A 20,356-nucleotide genomic window follows, 5' to 3' on the forward strand; every position below is an offset into this window, starting at 1 on the left:
TGCGAATACCGTACAACTGAACATGTGTGGCCGAATGATCACGCACCATGACCTAGTTGAATTGTGTCTAGTTTTTTTTTGACACCATCAGTTTCATGTGTACATCATCAGTGCTTATCTTCATAAGTGTTTTTCGAGATCACTGTAATGAAGTCACAGTTAATAACCATGACAGGCTGGTAAATCTACACAGAATATCTAGAAGAGCGTGCACTAGAGGTAAACTTTGAGGCCGTGTACAGACGGAGGGCTGGACTAAATGTGATGACTCGCACTCTTGCGAAACAAAAATAAAACAATATGGCTATCAGAATACTCTCTGAAAAAGAGACAAAGTTTCATGAAGACATCACATTTTTTTAGTGTGAGACATGACAACATGAAGTCTTTTACAAACTTGCTACGGATGAAAACACTGAGTCAGACAGGCATGAGATAACAATTCTAACAATGACACTCTATTACATGCGGTGACAAACAAGCGCACACATGAAACAAAGGAGTGTGCGAATTTCTCCCAATGTGCAATATTGAAAATAGGTCTACGAAACATAGATTAAGTTATTCGACGTTAAGAAAAACTTTGACTTATCTCTTAGACCACAGCTATACATGAAAACTCCCAGAGCTCGATGACATCGCTTATCGTGGACTATATGAGCACATCAATTCGGATCATTGCACGTCAGTGGGCAGTAATATCGATGAACGCCGAGAACATGCTAGCATTGACAGGATTATTCACACAGTGAGACAGCTTCCTGGAAATAGGTCTACCTTTGCCAGGCTCTGGTGAAGTAAGGCGACGCAAACAACGGCTCCTGCAAGGTCATCCGGCCTTTAGGACTTCGTTACGCGGCTATAGTGGAAGGAAGGCAACATATTCAGCGTTTGAAACGTTTTGGATAGGGTTAACACCTATATATATGGTACGCCATCAACACCCATTTTGGGTTACTGCCCCGTAAGGTGCGCGAAAGCCACTTAAAGCTCACCTGTATTCTTGGACAGCATTTTTACTTTCTACATAAGCCACGTGCACATAATTACGCTGATAACGTAACGCGGGTCACAATTTTCTCACAATCACACAAGAAATGTCATTCGCATTGTCTCCGGTGCAGATAGACTAATAGACAGTGCACTTTATCACGATCCTTAGGAGCAACTGACCAAAAATTAGTGGCATATAGGGCAGGGAGGGGGCTATTAGTCCATTCGTATCACACCCATGCCCTTGAGCAAGCGTTCACTTCTCCTTGTGGTGACGGTAATTTTATACACCTTCTTTCATCATACGTACTCAGCCCTTTGTGTTGCTTCGAGCTTTACCACGATTTAACAGCTGTTGTTGCACGCTATCACACAACTGTATGCTGCCGCTAAAAAACAGACTGCGTATGCGCTACTACCACTGCTGTGATGGCGGATAGATAGCGTTGAGCGTTACGAACAGCATTCAGCGAGTGTGGCACTGCTGTCCTATGAAGAAGGCCGAAGGAACTCGGGAACAGATGAACTCGCAACATTTTGATGTGCGTCTGCTTCTGTGCCGCCCTGTTTTCACTGACCTGAAAATAATGCAAACACACCAAGAAATAGTCTATTGCGAATTTGTAAAGGTTACCAAAATATGCGTAAAATAAATGTTATTCTACGTAGATCCTTCACGAGGCAACAACTCGGTGGCAAAAGGAGCAATGCGACGACAGAACAGGCAAAGGCAACAGGAACACGGTGTTTGTGTTGTCTTGATCGCTTCTCTTGTGTTCGTGCGTACATGCCTCCATTTCGGTTATCGTAAATGCTCATCAACCAGTTCAACTCTCTGTTGTTCTCAGCACAATGAAAAAGAACAACTACCAATTTACACAAGCAGACACTCAGCAGCTAAGGACGTTCGCCTGCATTGCGTCCTGTAAAGCAGGACATACACAGATTTTGCACACTCGTTGTAGGTCACACAAACAAGATCAATGTATACACGCGCTGCAATCTGGTGATGACGTCAGACGTTTTGCGCGAAATTTTTTTGTGTCCTGCCACTGCTGCATTCGAACTTCACTCAATTCGTAAGCCTCCGTGATTGACGACGCACATCACGATTCAGTAAGAGCAACAAGGCGTGAGCAAATCTGTTGCACTTTGAGAGAGTTACGTTGCCATGGCTCCCCCACCAGCAACACTGACAGTCGGAAATATAGGCACGTTGTTGCATAGTTTTGTGACACTGCTCAAAGAAGTGGTACATTTCACAACAGCAAACTACAGAAGTACTGACAAGAAGGCCGAAGATAAATAGGTTTCGCACAGCTGGCACAATCGGTTGGTAATCAAGGTTCTTGTTTTTAAGTTCTTTTTGAAATGGTGTAAAGACCAAAATACTTGACAAAAATTATAGTCGTCATTCACTTTTTTTCGAGTTAATTTTAAAATTCCACAAGAACAATTTAAAAGTTTTCGTGTATAAGAAATTTGTGTGCGAAACTCCTGTGCAGTTTTATTTGTTTTGCACGCAAAAAAACAATAAATAAGAGTATTTCTGCAATCAACTATGAAAGCAGGAGCAATCTGATTAACGTAGCCCCGCCGAAGTGGTCTAGTAACTAAGGTACCCAGCTGCTGAATCCGGGCTGCGGGGGCTACATTTTTGATGATGAACAGACACACTGAAGTACCAGCGTTCAAGGGTGCTAGCGGGATGGCTCACTGCTCTCTCATAGTTGAGTACCAAGTACTCAAAATTGTTAAACTTTTTTTAAACATTTTCGATGGAGGCGAAAATGCTGTACGCCCCATAATCTTTCATAAGCGTCTCTCATAATCATATGCTGGCTTTGGGACGTGAAGCCTAATATATCAATCAATCATTTTAATCAACACATGAACTTTGCAAAGAAACATGGTGTGGTGAGGCGATGATCACTCCATGAAAATCACTGTGTGACACTGTGGACATTAGAGGAAGGTAAGTACTGCATCAAGCCTCGTCAATTTAAAAGAGTTGCGCGGTGTATAATAAAAAAAAAGCCCGTTGAATAGTTATCAACCCTTCTATTACAAATATAAAATGTCACAATTTGGGGGGGGACATCTTAGCACTGTGAAAGAGGACGTAATGTTTGAAGCACAGTTGATAAAATAAATACACCTATAACGCTTGAATTACTAATAATTAGACCAAGAACATCTACATGCTCACTGGCAAAGTCTTCAGGATCTACAAAGCGCGACACCGTGAATCCAGATGAAGAGGCACCGCCCAAAGCGTCAATGTCTATACGCCGAGAAGCTGCATGGTAACTGCACTCCGTCTTGAAGTATCCACCCTATACACAGTCATGGAAAGGCGTGAGTGGCCTGGTGATTCGTCGCCTCAACTTCGCCATGTTGTCTGTAATGAGCTTGTTCTCTGGGTCTAATGAGTGGGCAACTTGATAGTGTCGAAAGGCACCTTGGTAGTCACTCTGTGAGACAATGGTTAACACAAAATGTTAGCCAGTAGATCGCACATGAAATTTTTTTGCGTCGGATAATCAGTTGTTTATGCACAAGTGCAGTTCTTGTAAGAGAAAACACAAGGAATAAGCGAACAAGTATTGTGTGTTTCGGCGAAGAAAATGAATATTGAAGCATGATAAAACAGATTTTCGGAATGTTCTACCAAATATCGCAACTTCAATGCTGACCTCCAAGTGTCTGATCACAGCGAGATTCAGATGAGCGTGAGCAAGACCAGAATCCAGACGAATGGCCACTTCGTAACTCTGAAACAGAAAACAAAATGGCCTTTTCTGTTTTTTTATGTATGTTACTATATGAGGAACACGTAGGGGGAATAATAATGACATAATATAAGTGGTCATCTTTAGATGCACGCCGGACGACTGTCTCTTAGGAAAACAATTCAAAAGAAATCCACAATTCTGTGGCACTCATCTTTTATTTTCTCTGAAACATTTGCACAGAAAACTTTTCAGCTTTATTTCAGCCCTTGACGACACAGCACTTCTATAGAAAGCAAACGAACAACAATATTGAGTGAACGATCAAAGACGTAACCTTATAAAATGTTTGTTCGTGGATAAAATATTTTTGTATTCATAAAAACCAAATATGTATGAGTAGTATTATAGCTTTATACAGCGATATTGCATTATGTTACTCTTTGATTTCGGTTGAAACGTTTTCACACTACTATCTTTAAAATGTTTATTTGCTCCGAGTAAAAATTTGGCCAGATTAAAAAAAACTCCGTTTTTATGAAACAGCTGCTTCTTGACCTAAAATTATACTTTTACAATATTTTCGCTAATTTTGTTACCTTGTATGCACACCTTTCTGCCCACGCAAAGGTATTTCCAAATTACCGCATAACTATCACCTTTGGCTGAATTTAATGAAACGAAATCTCATACATTATAAAAACTTAAACCTTTCGCAACTCGAACCTGACAGCACAACTCTGGGCCGTTCAGCGTGCCGAGGAAGCCGCTTCGAGACAAGGTCTCGGAACCACATCCGCGGTGGGTGCCCAGGCCCACTAAAAAACGCCGGACTCGAATCGTCTGGATTCGACAAATAAAGTTTATGTTCTTCTTTCGCAACAGAATTAATCAGTTCAAGCCAGTTCGATTAGAAACATAGGCTAATTCAGTAAAAAATCATCATTCAAAGAACCAACCTTTGCCGACGAGCTGAGGTCGCCCAAGTCCTTCAGTATGTCACCGTGATCACTGTGTATTTTCGCACAACGCAGGTCATCAACATCGCATAGCTTCAGAGCCTTCAAAATGTAGTCCAGTGCCTGAAATATAAGAGAGAAATATTAGCAACGTGATGACTAATCCACTGATCATAAACGTTAGTGCGAGAAGGTATAGCAGTTCGGAAAATTAATAATTGTATTCAGGACAGCGTGGGCAACTTAATTTGCTGTATACTATTGGCATATTGTTTATTTAGGTAAAAAAAGATGTATAAGACAAGTTCTTGTAAAATCACACAAATTATTTACGTATTTTTAGGCGTTATTTCAATTAGGGCGCTTTTTACGGTCTCTTCAACAGTACCGTAGTTATAGAGCACCCCGTGCGGAATTCTCAATGTAATTTAACGACAAATAAGTCGCCTTCTACAAACAATGGGTAAGCAGATCTGAGAAAAGTACTGAATCACATCTCGGTTCAACGTCTACATACGAAACTTGGCCACTCCACAACCCAGCCCACAATTTGGCTACTTGCTAGGTACTTAAATTATCTTGAGATGTTAATCACCAGTTACTGCTTGCTGCCTGAAGCATGTGTGACAATAAAAACAAAATCGCATGCTTGCTCATTATTTTCTTTACAGTGACGTAGTGCAAAAAAATGAAACCATTTATTTCTCGCAGAAAAATTAAGTTACCTGAGTTATAGGCATAACGTGAAACATTATTACTGGGACTGCAGATTTACCCGCGCTATTACATTGGGCGAAATAATATAACGTACGAAGGCCAGTGATATGTTTCTGTGGAAAATGCTGAGGGCAAATAAAGAGGAGTGGTTTTAAGTACCCGCACGCAAACAAAACATTGACAAGCAAGTGATATCCCGCGCAGAAACAAATGCTTGGTTCGCACACAAACAAAACAAATTGGTTATCTAATTCGGTATAAGGTAACAAGTACCTCGACTGTGTGGTTGATGTGGTTGTATAAAAGGGCAGCCGTGTGCAATGCTCCTCTGTTGGTGCTGTTGTGTTCAATCACATCCAGTAGGAGGTCTTCAGCTGCTTGAAAACTTCTGAGCTGAATCAGGAGCTGAGCCTGAAAATAAAGTTAAAGTAATACACCATAAGAACGGCTATTTGGGCTAGTTGGTTGGAATTCATGGTAATAAGGGCTGCAGCGCGAGCACGAAGGTGCCTTGCCTCGCCTTTCGTTTCCCGTTTCTTCTAGCACCTTCGTGCTCGCGCTGCAGCCCTTATTACCATGAATACACCATAATCTGCTTTCCACAGCACGCTAAATCGGTACAGTACTCATTTATAGCCTCTACATAGTGAAGCACGAATACAAACACGTTCACTCATAGAAATGCAGATATTTAACACGTATGAATGCAGCAGTGCCTAAACAGCTCCTGCAGCAACGAACATCAGCACGCCTTTCACCTCTCGTAACATATAATTCAAAATTACCTTAACGTCAACCTCACACAGTCACAAATATACCCCTTCTTTTATTGCACACACTTTCAAAAATGTATTCTATATTTTGAAGAATTCATTATTCTTTTTTCTCAACCATGCACCTTGAGAGGATTTAAGTTGATTTAAATGCATGCACACGCGTCCGGTACTCTTGTACCACCTTGGCTGGTATTACGTCACTGCCTTTCTAAACTAAATTTTTGCATGAAAGTCACGCTACAAACACAAATGCTTTCAGCCGTTCACGGTGTGTCGCAGACATCAACAGAGAAAGTTGGGTCAGTTTATTGGAAATACGTTTACAATTCTGGCGGCTCTTTTGTGTTTAAGAGGCAATGAACTATAGTCTGTACTTAAAACTGTGCTTATTATTTAGTACAGCCATCTCGCCTGACAGTAAATAGCAAAAAAGACAAAAGATCTTATGTGCATAAGTTAGTCATAGGAATAGAACAGAAATAGTCTGCCATTTCTAGTCTGATGTTTCTCTCTTGTGAAAAGGAGCAGTGCGCGAAGGCCAATGATGCCACATACTAGGTGTTAACAAAGATTTTATTGGTAGAATTGAAGTTACGCTTGGCGTCTCTGACTCACATGGTGAACCTTGCTTTCACGGTGCTCCGGGAAACGCCTGTGAATATCCTCAAACAGCTCTCTTGCTTCGGCCAGGCGGCCAGCGTTGACGTAGAACACAGCCAGGTTGTCCATCACCTGTGGATCCGGCTCAACAGCGAGGGCCCTGTGCTTAAAAAAAGAACACATGATATCAACGAAACTGAAACTGCGAAAATTCGACCTGTATGCCAGATTCACGTATAGCGTGCATGGTGCTGGCTTAATGGCAACGTACGTTTAGTGAGGCTTCTTGAGCGACCGTCCCACATTTGCTCTACACAATCATTTGTATATACGATGAAAAACAACTCTGATACGATGTGTCAAAAGTTATTTTTTAGGAAGCCAAGCTTTTGAAACATGGTTGGAAAACTCACTCCCTGATACTCGTGATGTCATGCAATGGTAGATGTCACTCAGAAACTCATTTATTCAAATTGACAACGTGAATAATAAGGCAACATCAGTGTTACCTACAAAATACATCTGAAGCACTAATTGTAACACTAGTGCTATCTGAAAGGCTAGAATGCACTAGAGGGCATCGATGCGCAGTTCCTACAAAGACACGTCAAGGAAAGTATTACGTAACACACGAGTAATACATTACATTATGTTAACTACGAGGAAGCGTCTTGTAAGAAAGCCATCACTGGAACACGAACACTCAGTGACGGTATCTTGTTCAGATTTCCCCCCTAACAACATGGACCAGCTAGTGGCCTTCAATAACATTGGTCTATGCTGAGAATATTTGGCTTACGACGTTTTCAACCAACGCTCACCTTTCTTAAAGCTCTACTGCGACTTGGCCCGCTGAATTGAAAACGTAAGAAACTATTGAGTTGAGGCACTGGGCGTGGTTCTGATGGTTCAGTGGCATCAGTAATATGTATAGGTTGCAAAAGAACCTGCCAGGAAATTTAATCAATTGATCCTCTATTTAGGTCAGCTGTTATAACATGTGGTCAGTATGTTGTCACAACAACCGGGAAATTGATAGGTTAATGTAGTTCTATGCACCAAGGTCGGCTGTTGGTATACTGGCTGACCTCTTGTAGAGACTCTCGGCCTGCATGTTGAGGTTCATGCTGTGAAGGCTTCTAGCTGCGTTCAATAGTGCCACGGTGTGGTTTTGATGGATGTCGAGAGCTTGCTCATACTGTGCCATGGCCTCCTCAGCACGGCCTGCACAAAAAAGCATATCCATGATTACTTGAATAAAAACATCAAAGGGCAGAATAATGCAACAAGTAATTTAAATTATATTAGAAATGAAAAATTAAAAAATCAGGGTGTCAATTGTGCGAATCGACAGGTACATACTTCAGTACCAACAGCCGTTTTTGTTGAACAACTCTACAATCTGTCTTTTCAGCAATTTTGCTCGCTTGGAATTTTCAAGTTCGCTGTTTGAAATTATTATCGACAAACGTGCCATGCAGCAGTGCTTCCAAACGCTTCATTATTTTACTGCTCCTGCACCATATCATGTTTATACCGTTAGAAAGGTCGAAGGACGTGCTAAAAATATAACGTCTGAATATTGAATCAGGAAATGCCTCCAGCCGTCTTATTAGGAAGGAGGAGGAGGAAGAAAGTTTAAGCGGAATGACAGGGAGGTTAGCCAGTTCTTAGACTGGCTGGCTACCCTGTGCAGGGGTAGAATTGTCACCTGTACGTTGAAATGGGACCTCAGGAAACTTGTCATACGTTGCCTCTCCGCGGTGGTCTAGTGGCTAAGGTACTCGGATGCTGACCCACAGGTCGCGGGATCGAATCCCGGCACCAGTGAATGCATTTTCAATGGAAGCGAAAATGGTGTAGGCCTGTGTGCTCAGATTTGGGTGCACGTCAAAGAACCCCAGGTGGTCGGAATTTTTGTAGGCCTATTCTACGGCGTCTCTCTAAACCGTATAGTGGTTTTGAGACGTTCAACCACACGTATCAATATCAAATCTTGTCATACATTGGAGGAACAAATTTCAAGTGTTTGCCTGCTTTGGCATAGATACAGCTTACCAGAGGAGTGACCAGTTATTTAGCTATTGAAGAAGTACTTAACACCCTTTGTACATAGCATGACTGTGAACCTAATAGGAATGAATAGAAGCCACAGTACAGCCGGCCTCACCGTGTGACTGAAGGAATGTGCCGTAGTTGTTGCGGGCATCCGCATTTCGGTCATCGCTGCGCAACGCCATCTGGTGCAACCTTTCCGCTTCAGCCAGGTCACCTTTTTCAGCCATGAGGGCCGCAAGTGACGAGTACGCCTCGCAGAAGTCTGGATCAAGCTCCACCGCACGTTCCAGCAGGGCTCTTGCGACGTCCTTTTGGCCTTGCTTGCTGCACGTGGGAAAAGAACGCTAACTGTCAAGTTTCTCCTTTTTCGCCGCAGCATGGTGGTCCAGTGACTAAGGTACTCGGCTGCTGACCTGCAGGTTGCGGGAACAAATCCCGGCAGCGGCGACTGCATTTTTGATGGAGGCGAAAATGGTGCAGGCCCGTGTGCTTTGATTTGGGTGCTAGTTAAAGAAGCCCAGGTGGTCAGAATTTTCGGAGGCCTACACTACGGCGTCTCTCTGAACCATATGATGGTTTTGGGACGTCAAACTCCACTTATCACCATCATCTTCATTACTTCAAATTTTGCGCATTTTTTTGCAGTGCGTAGCACACTAAAGTAAGATTCAAGAAACAAAGCCAAACCAATATAGCTGTACAGGTGACACTTACAATAAAATGCGCCATCTACAGTTGCGATTCTAACTTGGGCCTTTTGAGTGAGAAGCGGGAATTTTACCGCTTTCGGATCCCCCCGCAACTCTTAAATCGACGACACAACGCAGACTACCAACCGCGGTGCCACAAGCGGGTTGATCCTGTTTGGGCTTCATTTTTCGAAGCTGGGACCGGGCACTCCTCTCTTTTAGTAGACTCTAACTCAACCATACTTTGTGGTAATTGCCAATATAAAGCAACGGAAACATCACGTGTTGCCAATAACATTTCCACATATAGAAAAAAAATCAAAAACAGATAACACACTACCGCATCGCACTACTCGTGAAGATAGTCTATATAACAGTAGAATAAAGCAAGAGACGGCTTCCTGGTGTGTTTTATGCCAAATTTGTTGAAACAATAACTTCCAATAACTCTCGTTTATGTCTTTTTGCCATATCTTCAAAGTTCTGGAGTCTTTTTCAGCTTTCGTGTGCAGTCGGTTGACGCACACTGCGTGACTGGTGTACGTCAGTCAAACTCGACGGCGCCTGAACAAGCGTCAAAATGAACGTAAGCGTACGTTAAATAGTGACACAGGAAGCAACTTGGCACTTCATTAAAGCATAAAATGCGCGTCAAACTATTGCGCAACTTAGCTGGAGCAGTACCAAAGCCGTACAGAAATGGTACTAGAACAGAGCATCAAAGGTAGCCAAGATTGAGACCAAGATTCATGTAGCAAGGCAAGCAGAGGACTATTCTCTTTCGACGCCGTTAGCAGTGAAGCAGGCAAATACGCGGTCATTTTTTTTTCGCTATATGACAAAGTGTTTTAGGGGCGAAGCTCCTTATGGCGTGGCTTGTGCGTTCTGTTGTCGTAGCACATAACGTGTGGCACATACCCCAAGAAGGATTATTCTCCTTGAGATAACCGCATACTAGTGGCACTTACCCGCCCTCGGGATCATATCCGCGTATCCACATGTTACAAAAAACGTAGCATGGCGTCGTTGCCACGCGCTCGGTGCTAACAAAGCGCTGAGGGAAGAAATGTGGTGCATACTCTTGTTTAGTGCTTGAATTATCCGCTGGATGACGTTATTTGGATAAGATGAATATATGATGAAAAGAAGCGAGATGGCGGCACTTGAAGTGCTCACTAGATGGAGGGACGTATGCACGGACGGACGGACGGACAGACAACGAGGTGGGCAGACAGACAAACACACGGACGGACGGAAGAACGGACGCACGAACGGATGGACTGACGCCCAGACGGATGCAAGAACGTATGAACGAACGGGCACACGTAAAGACGTATGGACCCACGGACGGAAGCACGGACAGATTGACGGACGCTTCGGCCCACTCATCCTCATTGATTCCGTAAATATGCTTTGAATTTTGTTTAATGGCTTTATATTTACAATCAACAAAAAATAATGTTTCGTTTCAAGTGTGCCTTTTTCCTGTCAGTTTTTAACCTCGCTACACCCACACCTTGCTAGAAAAGTCACACGTACCTGTAGATATTCGCCAGGTTGAAATGAGCCCCTGGGTGGTTTGCATTCACGTTCAAGGCGTACCGGAAGTGTTGTTCAGATTCCTCCGCTGACGTCAGCACAGTGCCCAAGTTATTGTGAGCGCTGGCGTGATTTGGCCACAACCTGCGGGAAGCAGAAAAAGTGTTCAAAGATCACCTTATCGCATTACGCCTCATCACCTGATACAGTATGCCACGTCCTCACCAGCGCAAGCGAAGGCTTCAGTAATCGCAGTAAAAATAAATATTCGTTTTCGCTTGTCTGGGCCTGAACAAGCGTAGGTAATGCAATCCCGTTCGAAGGTTTATTGGCCACAGACCATATTAAAAAAAAAAAACATAGCTTCTTTGGCTGGTATACCTAGTGCGAATGCCCGGATTACGTCGTATTAAAACCTGCATGCCTCATTTTATGATTCGGATGGTGTCATTGGAGTACCCGGTTTGTGGTGCAGTCCTTCAATGTCACGCGACGTTTGGTGACAAAAAGTGTGAAAACCACTTCGTACATAAAAACAAACAAATAAGCACTAAATGAAGAATGTTTCTGGACACGAACACTGCATGTAAGAAGCGTTGAGCCAAGATTACAGCGACCGAGAACTCACGCAATTGCTAGCCGGTAGTGTTTGACGGCCAAATCTGAGTTCCCAATGTCCTTCTGCAGATTAGCGTAATTGTAATGCACCTTTGCGTTTCCTGGAAGGTCCCTTACACCGGATCTGAAACAAACAAAATGCATCATTCACCTAATGTAAATATACTGAACGAAAGAGAAAAAAGAAAGCGTGCAATGTTGATTCACGTTCTACGTTTGGTGAAAAATGAATGTTAAACAAAAGCTGAACTGCACGTGAAAACAGTACGAATTTCACCCACTCGAACAGGGCCTCTCGGGACGCCCACACGCTGTTCCTGTTCCAGGTGCGGGCAGCGAAAAGCAGCACCAGAATGAAGCAGATGCTCGTAGAACACCACCGGAGCACCCTAGAACACCGCATGTGAACGCGGCACAGCCCTTCGGCCACCAACAGGGACATGCCGATGCTGTAATAAGGAGAATGGCAGTGCAGCTAACTTTGCGGCATCTAATATATAAATGGAACATCAAACAAGAAACCACACATTACGATGGCAAACGAATAAACACCAACAGTTGTGTCTTGCCTATGCCAACTTCGAATTATGAGAAGCTCATATTGATGTCTCTAAAAGATACTGATTGCTTGACGAGATGAGCGCAACGCTAAAAGCTGAATCATACGCAGCGTTTTGTGTAAAAAAAAAATCCGTCTGGGAATCAATGCGATGGGAAGCAGCCAGAAAAGAGTCGCATACATCGCTTATTTCGTATTTGGTTGCAAATGAAGTCATACATGTTTTAAGATCTAGTTCACTATACCGGGTGATCAAAGTTTTTCTTCATGGTTTCTTAAGTTTCAGCACTAGGAAGAACACGAAGAACACCTTTGGAGAACACTTATGTATCCTGGGGGACTTAAAGGGAGACAACAATTGTAGCTTTCAGTGTCCCAATCTACTATGATTTATACCTTCTTCGGGAATTGTGCCCCTGAGCAGTCTATAATTTCCTCAAGACCAAAAAGAGGCAGAACGCCCAAGTTATGTGGAGGGGCTAACGAAAATATCGAAGAGAAAATCCACTGCTTTGGTGCGCACTGCTAGCGCCGCCTAGCGTAACGCGTGCGCTTTGAATTTGCGCCCCCCTGTGCTCTGTTCGGCTTTTTGCATCGTCTGCTACACGATGAGCGCTGTTTTCCGCTATGAATAGAGCCCATAAGCTCAAGTTCACATACCTTTAGAGTATATGTATATATAAAAGTACTCACGTCGAAGTAAAGCTTGACAGTTTCCGCTACGAAATTGCAGACTTTCGGTACTTCATCGGTGTGCCTTGTCCCCAAGCTTAGCGAAATTTCATCTTCACTGTCGTCATCAAATGAACTGGACAAACAAGCCTCCTAAAATTTGAGGCACGCTATCTTTTTTGCTGTCACCATACCAGTCGTTGCGCGTCGCCTGCTGATCGTCTGCTCTGAGCGCGGCACGCAACAAATGCTGGGATTGCACAGCGTCGCTCCACCAATTTTTTTCGGAGCACCTCGGAGCAACGCAAAAAAGAAGTTCCCCGACAGGGTGCGCCCTGGTTACCGAAGATGGTTTGTGTGCGCCGGTGCGATATATCGAATACGTACAGACCCACCGGCGCACACTGGTGCACATCGGTGCGCTTTCTCGAAGATGCCATTAGTAATTAGCTTTTCAATGACTACAGTAAGCAGACATTTTTGTATTGAAAAGTTGGAGGCAGTTTTGTTTCGAAACATCTACACGTGGAGGAATTCCTCTAGCATTTCTCTTCCCCGAAGTATGCCACGGTAAGGTTTAATTTTACCTTGCATCAATACGTATGCAGGGCTGTATATATCGGTGTAATGCTTCTCCCCAATGTGACAAACAGCCGTAACTTGGTATCGCCAGCCTGTATCAAAAGGGCAACCGTTGTCATCTTTACCAATGCCCTCTACCCATTGTCAGATTACACGTAACTACCGTGGCCAATCGAAAAGTACGTTCGCCCTAGTGCTGACTGTCTTGCACGTGTAGTAATGCTAAGCACAATGAGGTTTCCACGCGATATTTCGGAGCACAGAATGCTAGAAGAATTCTTCCAACGTGTAATTGTTTAGAAACGCAACTGTCTCCCACTTCAAAATACGAATATGCCCGCCCACTGCAATCCCTGAAAAGGTAATTATTGAATCCTAATTAATTTGGCCGCTGACAGCCACCATTACTGTATCACTTTGTGTCCCCCTGGACACGTAAGTTATCAGCAAAGATAGATGTTATGTTCTTCCCAGCGCTGAATTTAAAAAAAAAACATTAAACTTGGCTTTGGACATTCAGTGTATCACATGTTTGTCATGCCAGAATGCATGAGCAACATGATATATACACCACGCGAACACAACCTATATAGTCCTGACAGGCACTTAGACGAAACCGGGATAGATCAATTCGGGATATGAAATCGGGATAGATCGAAACCGGGATATGAAATCAATTGTTAGTGTAATAAATGGAGTAGAAATAGAAAGATTTGCGTGTGAACATGATATGACAGTGTGAACTGCTGCACGAAAACTGTGCATTCACATGTTATTTCAACTAGTTTCTGTGTGCTATTCTATGTACTATGATATGACAGTGAGGGTGCCGACGACCAAACTGGGAATTTACTAAAACAACTGGGGATGCAATTACCTAGGCATCGACATCATGAAGAAAACAAAAGGTTTAGCCTATTTTTTCTGGATATGAAGAAAGAAACCGCTGGTTATATATTTTAGTGAAAGAGTCATTTGCATTTTCACTATCTTTGAAGAAGCTATGAAGCTACTTGTGCGTGCGTGTACACAACGAATTGCGGCAGTGAAGTTGGTGGGTGAACGTCGTGCAGAATGGAAAAACACGACCACGTCAAAGAACGTATCGAAAAATCTAATATGTCAACAGACCACCGCGGAATGAAATTTAGCTCAGTTCGTGCTCGTGAAACGTAAAACGTTTCCTTGATATCGTTGTAGGAACCAAAACGTCTAATAAAGCGTCAAAAAACAAGGCACGATGCAGGTGTTCGTATGACAGTAGTTCGACTGAAGACGCAGAATTATTATACGAGTTCTTGTCTGTATGCTAGAGCAAGCTCAATTGACTAAGCAGCGTCCGTCTTCTCTTCATTTTTCTTCTTGTGTACGTCCAAGAGAGGCAATTCAATTGCCTCACAGGCACCTCCCGTGAACATGCAAAGTTGCCAAGTCGCTCTGAACTTTAGAAGTACAGGGCAACATAGTAGTTTCGAGCGATGAAAGAGTCCTTGAGCAGAGGTATCGCTGCAGTGATACTTACTGTTTAGACGTCTTTCATCTCATGTGTACGTGTGTTTTTAACTTGCGCTGTTTATGTTAACGCGAGGTACAAGGCTTCGAAGCAAACGCTTAACTTAAAGCGTATGGTGGGAAGGTTTAGAAAAGTGTACGCTGATATATACGACAAGTAGGTCAACAAGCTAGTTCGCAAAAGACAAACGCTATGTTACCCATTTTGTTTGCTTGATCATGAGAAGCATCGTATTGCGAGAAGAGAGCAGGAAAATTTTGCGTCAGCTGCCCGTAAGAGACAGTTGCACCCACCAAAGAAAAGATAACATAAAATGAAAAACAAAATAAAGATAGTTTCGCATAGATTTTAAAAAGATTCATTAAAATGTCGGTTTCTTACGAAACGTGAATTACGATGAGTCCAGCAATGCATCAAAGCGGCGAATAAAATTGAGGACTGCTATTTTGTTTGTCTCTTGTGTGGAAGTACACGTTGCCGCATTCCTAAATTTTTCACGAATAAAGACGCCATTTTAAACTGTTACTTAGCTCTTCCGCGTGAAAGTAATATGACAACAGTTTAGTGTTGCCACTTCTTCACAAGCTTTCTCTATAATTGTGATCGTTTTGGAGTTGCCTGTAAAGCGTGCTTCGTTGTGTTTTCAGTGTTAATGTGGCAAAGGTACTCACTGCCCAAAAAAACCTTTTGAAGGTATATAGGGATTAAATAAAGTGCCCACCGGCGATGGTGTACACACACCACATGAAATTAACTCCTTTGCCAGAGTTAAAAGTTTTCAATTCCGCTATATATTTTAAGTAATGTTTTTATGCTTTGCTATTATCCACACGCTTCCTAGTGAATGTCAAAAGGTGTCAAATTGTTCACAGAGTGAGGTGACTACGTCGAAAATGAAAGTGAACTATACGCAAAGATACTTTCTATTTCCCAGCGTGGAGCTTTTTAGATTTCCTTGTCCAGATAGTGTGAACAGGAATGATCACACTGAACAGGAACAAGCTTGCTTAATCTCCTATACCTTTCGCTTCGCTCCCATAACACGATCGCTGATTTCTTTTCTGGCGTGGAATGCAAAATCTAGGACGGGTGAGTCTCTTAGGTGACAGAATAATATATACCGTCACAATTATTCTCCCATGTGACTAAAATACGTAAGATCACGAAACGTTGCTCACTTAACTATAACCACGTAGCAAAGTCACATGACTGAACATCACAAAACGTTCACGTCACCTCTCTTTATCTGCATTTAATGAAAAACACTCGCGTCACCCTAAATCATGCTACACCTAGTCGCATGACTAAAAAGACGTATCAATTAGTCGGGTGGCTGATATCAGGCTGCATCGCATCACAGCCAGTTATGTCACATGTTGCCGTCATAAATAAACCTCGTAATCGCTGGTCACGTTGCATGTTACCTTCATAAACCACGTAATAGTAGAGTGACCTGACTAAAATCGACATCAGATAGAAATGGGACATGTCTAGGCATGCCTGGGCATACTTAGTACTACTAGCGAAAACATAGGATATCTGGCAAATATTTGGCATTACTAGCATAAGCTAGGTAAAAAAGTAGCTCCACTGATAGTTGCAGCCTTTCGCCACTAGGTAAAGGCTGCAACGTCTTCTTGAAAGATGTGTTTGCGCGGTTCAATTCATATATAATAGTTATTTTTCACATATCGGAATCAATCAAATCATTGCGCCTTTTGAACACCATTCGTTATCCGCTATCATAGGTACACATACAATTACTATCATGTGCGCTGTTAAAAAGTATTGCGTACCTGGGAATATAGAGGACTCTCTCAGCTACGACGAAGCCGACGGTCACGAACAGGTTGGACGCCGGAAGGAATGGCAGCACAGTCAGGAGCAGGGGCACCAGTAGTCTTACGGAAGGGTCATGCAGTTGCTCAGTGTTGTTGTAGTAATATAGTTGTTCTCTTGATCCACTGGCAGGCTTCATGCGTCACATAAAATGATATAAATCGCTTAAAGTTCTCAAACAATCCTATCAACAGATATTGGTGACAATTTTGCGCAGTGTATGATTCGAAAAGTCACAGCATATCCACGGAGTGAATGGTGATTAGTGGGGCGAAGCGTCCATCAGTCTGTCCGCGCTTTCGTTCATTCGTTCGTTCTTGCTTCCGTCCGTCCGTGTGTCCATTCGTGCATCCATTCGTCTGTCCATGCGTCCGCCTGTCCGCGTGTACATTGGTACGTCCTTCCGTGTGTTCTTCTTTACGTCTGTCTATCCCTCCGTCCATGCATTCATCCGTGCGTGTGCTCCTTCCTCCATGTGCCAGTCTGTGCGTCCGGCCATGCGTCCATCCATACGTCCGTCCATGTGTCGAACAGACAAACAGACGACATACGCAGGCGGCGGATGATTCACTATTTGCCGATAAAACCCTTCGAAGCTTCACCCCACTCATCATCATTCACTTCGTGGATATGCTGTGCGGTGGTTACTACATACATGCATACATACGGGTGACGACCTAAACACGCCTTAAGGATCTTCGCCCCTTAAATGTTTCGCCTGAAGACACACACATGCAAGAACACAAATACACTCACGCACATGTGTACAAATGGTAAAGGTAACGCTTAAAGTGGCAGAAACTCAAACTAATCAGTAAAGACTCATCATAAAAGAAGGTAACGCGTGCAGACTGCGACGCAACAGAAGGGACCAAATGGCGTTTGTGTTGTCTTGTTCCCATTATTTGTGTTTTTGTTTGCACACTCTACCTTCATGATTACTTCGGCCTGTGAACCTTGCTTTCGTGTCAACTAGTAAAAGTGTCGTTCTTGCTTTTATAATGAGCAAGCCCGCTATAAGTTTATGATTGTGAAAGTTTATTCGGTCTTGTTGAAAACACTGACTGTGTTACTGCCAGAATGGCCAATGTATCCTTTTTGAGAAAATTCTGCTACTTCAATTTTTTCAGAGTAGAGGCATGAAATAGTGAAAAAAACAAGGACACAAAAGTTCCCCCATTACAAATGTATGTGCATGGCCATTCGCCTTCATTGATTTATTTTCTTCAAGCCAGAAGAGTGAACCAGTGTATAAGTGTACTCTTGAGACTACTAGTCCCGTTATAGGGAAGCCTGTTCTCTGGTTTTACAAAAAAACTCACCTGATAGACGATTTATCTCGTGACCCTCTAGAAGGACAAGTTTCAAAGAACCATCTGCGAATAAATATAGCATTGTCGAGCTTCCCTGGAACATACCATACAGAAAATTCGCGCAAGCAGGCTTAAACGCCATTGCCCTCAGTTGTGAGCAGAATAAGCAAACTGGCCAGCTGGACTGAATGCATGTTGGCTACACGCTCGCTACAAGACCGAATACACGTTGACTTCGTGATGGTAATGGTGGTTGATCTCGTGAAGGTTTCTCGTAAACCGACGCGACGCCATATAGTGCTTTACGTATTTGAAATTTGGGTTTGTTCGACCTCGCGAAACAAACATAATAATTAAACGTTTTCATGAAGGAAATATAAAACAACAGTTAGGTGAAGGCATGATCTTAGTAGCACCATGATCATCACAAAATTTGCCATTCCAATGCCCCCCCTCCAAAAAAAACATACATGAAATTGAAGTTGACTCATTGCTACTCCGTTTCTAGGCAAGGGCCGCAGAATGAGAATCATAAAACGTAAGGCAAACTCACGCTGCTTTTTCTTTTCAATCTCCTCAAAATCCGCCAGCCAAGAGCCAATAGCGAAGTGAGTAACGCCAGTGTAGCCAGATTTCTGCAGTCGCACGGTGATGTCACGAGAGATATACTGCCCATCTGCCAATCGTATGACAGGGTGCGTGGACACAGCAAGAGCCAGGCATTGAAGGCACACAAGTAGCTGTAAGTCAGTAGCCTGTCGTAAAGAAAAAGAAGGAGTCAGGATGGGCGACGTGATTTCGCAAGGCTTATCATAAAATAAGCATATTCACCTAATATTGTTTGTTCAGTGCTGCCAACACGCTCTGTACTTTTTTTGAAGTGAAAGTAGGATGTTAGCAGTTGCTCGATTCTTTTATGTAGGTGCCAGTAATTGAGTATACCGTTTTCCTGGAGTATTGTTTTTTGGAGTTGTTAGAAATGAAATTACTCTATAGTATTTTTACTACTCAAAACTTTATCTATACACTAGACATATACAATAGAGAAGTAATAAAAGCTGCGGCATATATAAAATTGTTTACTGAGGAATGAAATTTTACTCGGAACTGTGTATTTAATATTTAAGCGTGCATAAATGTTCTGCACTACATTTTATCGCGTTTCTCCATACCCGACTTTGTTTGTTTGGTTTTTTTGCGTGACATTTTCTCACTGATTCTTTTATTTTGAAACATCATGTACGCCATCGTGGAATCAACAGTGGACTAATAAAAAATTTTTCAAGATGAGCATTTTAAAATGCCTGTCTTTTTATAATGCTGTTTCTCGTTATCATTTGAAAGTGACGTCTTATACCAAGTAAAGCAAGACTTGCGTTTGAAAATCTTAACTTTATCTCTGTGACGTTTCGCGAGTTTTTATGTATGTTCTGAAAGTTAGAGACACAGGATACGAGACTTCATAATGACTAAGAGAGAAAACATTGTGAGAATTCAGTTTTCGACTATTGACACTAATGCAATCTTGTTCTTTTCTATACAAGGAACCGCTTGCCCCCAAATAAAGATCGCCGATCTCAAATATTTTAATAAGTGAGGGGGTCTGCGATATGGTGATACAATAGACACTTTTCATAACTGTAAAGCAAGCTATCAAAACTAATGGTGGATAGGCAGTTACTGCAAAAAGGTTCTTTGTGTAAAGTATAATTGCGCTAAGACATCAAAAATATTGACTTTCCTCTCTTGACGTATACAGGCGTTACCGACAAGCTCCGGCGCGTGCAACTAGGAGTTAGTCTTGACCTGAAAGATGCCGGCACTAGTTGAGGGTATGTACACAGTAAAAATTTTTGCACCCAAAAGGGTGTAAAAAGGGTGCTTTTACGAGAAAGCACCCTTTGCAACACCCTTTAACACCCATAAATGGTCGATTGAAAAAAAAGCACCCCTTTGTTTGGGTGCTTGCCTCAATAGCACCCTAAAATAGGCTCTAAGGGTGCTTCTGTGCCTGAGAAGGGTGTAGGGGCCGATTCATCAGATGGAATATGCAGCATAAGAAGAACACATAGTTATAATATTTGGGATTTTACGTTTCAAAAACCTCGATATGATTATGAGGGTCGTCGTAGTGGAAAGCTGCAGAGATTTTCACCATTTGGTGTTCTTTAATGAGCGCTCATATCGCACAGTACAA

General features: G+C 42.7%; 1 protein-coding gene across 1 annotated transcript in view; it reads right to left on the minus strand.

Moving 5' to 3' along the window:
- Positions 1–336: 336 nt before the first annotated feature.
- LOC142774772 (protein O-mannosyl-transferase TMTC1-like) overlaps positions 337–20,356 on the minus strand; it is a 64,054-nt gene continuing 44,034 nt past the window's right edge. Inside the window, exons 6-17 of the mRNA XM_075875806.1 lie at positions 18,713–18,914; positions 16,804–16,979; positions 11,963–12,130; positions 11,692–11,805; positions 11,064–11,207; positions 8,948–9,159; positions 7,866–8,001; positions 6,793–6,937; positions 5,675–5,812; positions 4,685–4,807; positions 3,690–3,767; positions 337–3,467 (exon numbers count right to left, since the gene is read on the minus strand). Coding sequence (XP_075731921.1) covers positions 3,330–3,467; positions 3,690–3,767; positions 4,685–4,807; positions 5,675–5,812; positions 6,793–6,937; positions 7,866–8,001; positions 8,948–9,159; positions 11,064–11,207; positions 11,692–11,805; positions 11,963–12,130; positions 16,804–16,979; positions 18,713–18,914 — 1,774 coding nt within the window. The 3' untranslated portion in view covers positions 337–3,329. The remainder of the gene's footprint in view (positions 3,468–3,689; positions 3,768–4,684; positions 4,808–5,674; positions 5,813–6,792; positions 6,938–7,865; positions 8,002–8,947; positions 9,160–11,063; positions 11,208–11,691; positions 11,806–11,962; positions 12,131–16,803; positions 16,980–18,712; positions 18,915–20,356) is intronic.

This window comes from Rhipicephalus microplus, chromosome 10 (assembly GCF_043290135.1).
Source record: "Rhipicephalus microplus isolate Deutch F79 chromosome 10, USDA_Rmic, whole genome shotgun sequence".
In the NCBI taxonomy this organism is placed as follows: Eukaryota; Metazoa; Arthropoda; class Arachnida; order Ixodida; family Ixodidae; genus Rhipicephalus; species Rhipicephalus microplus.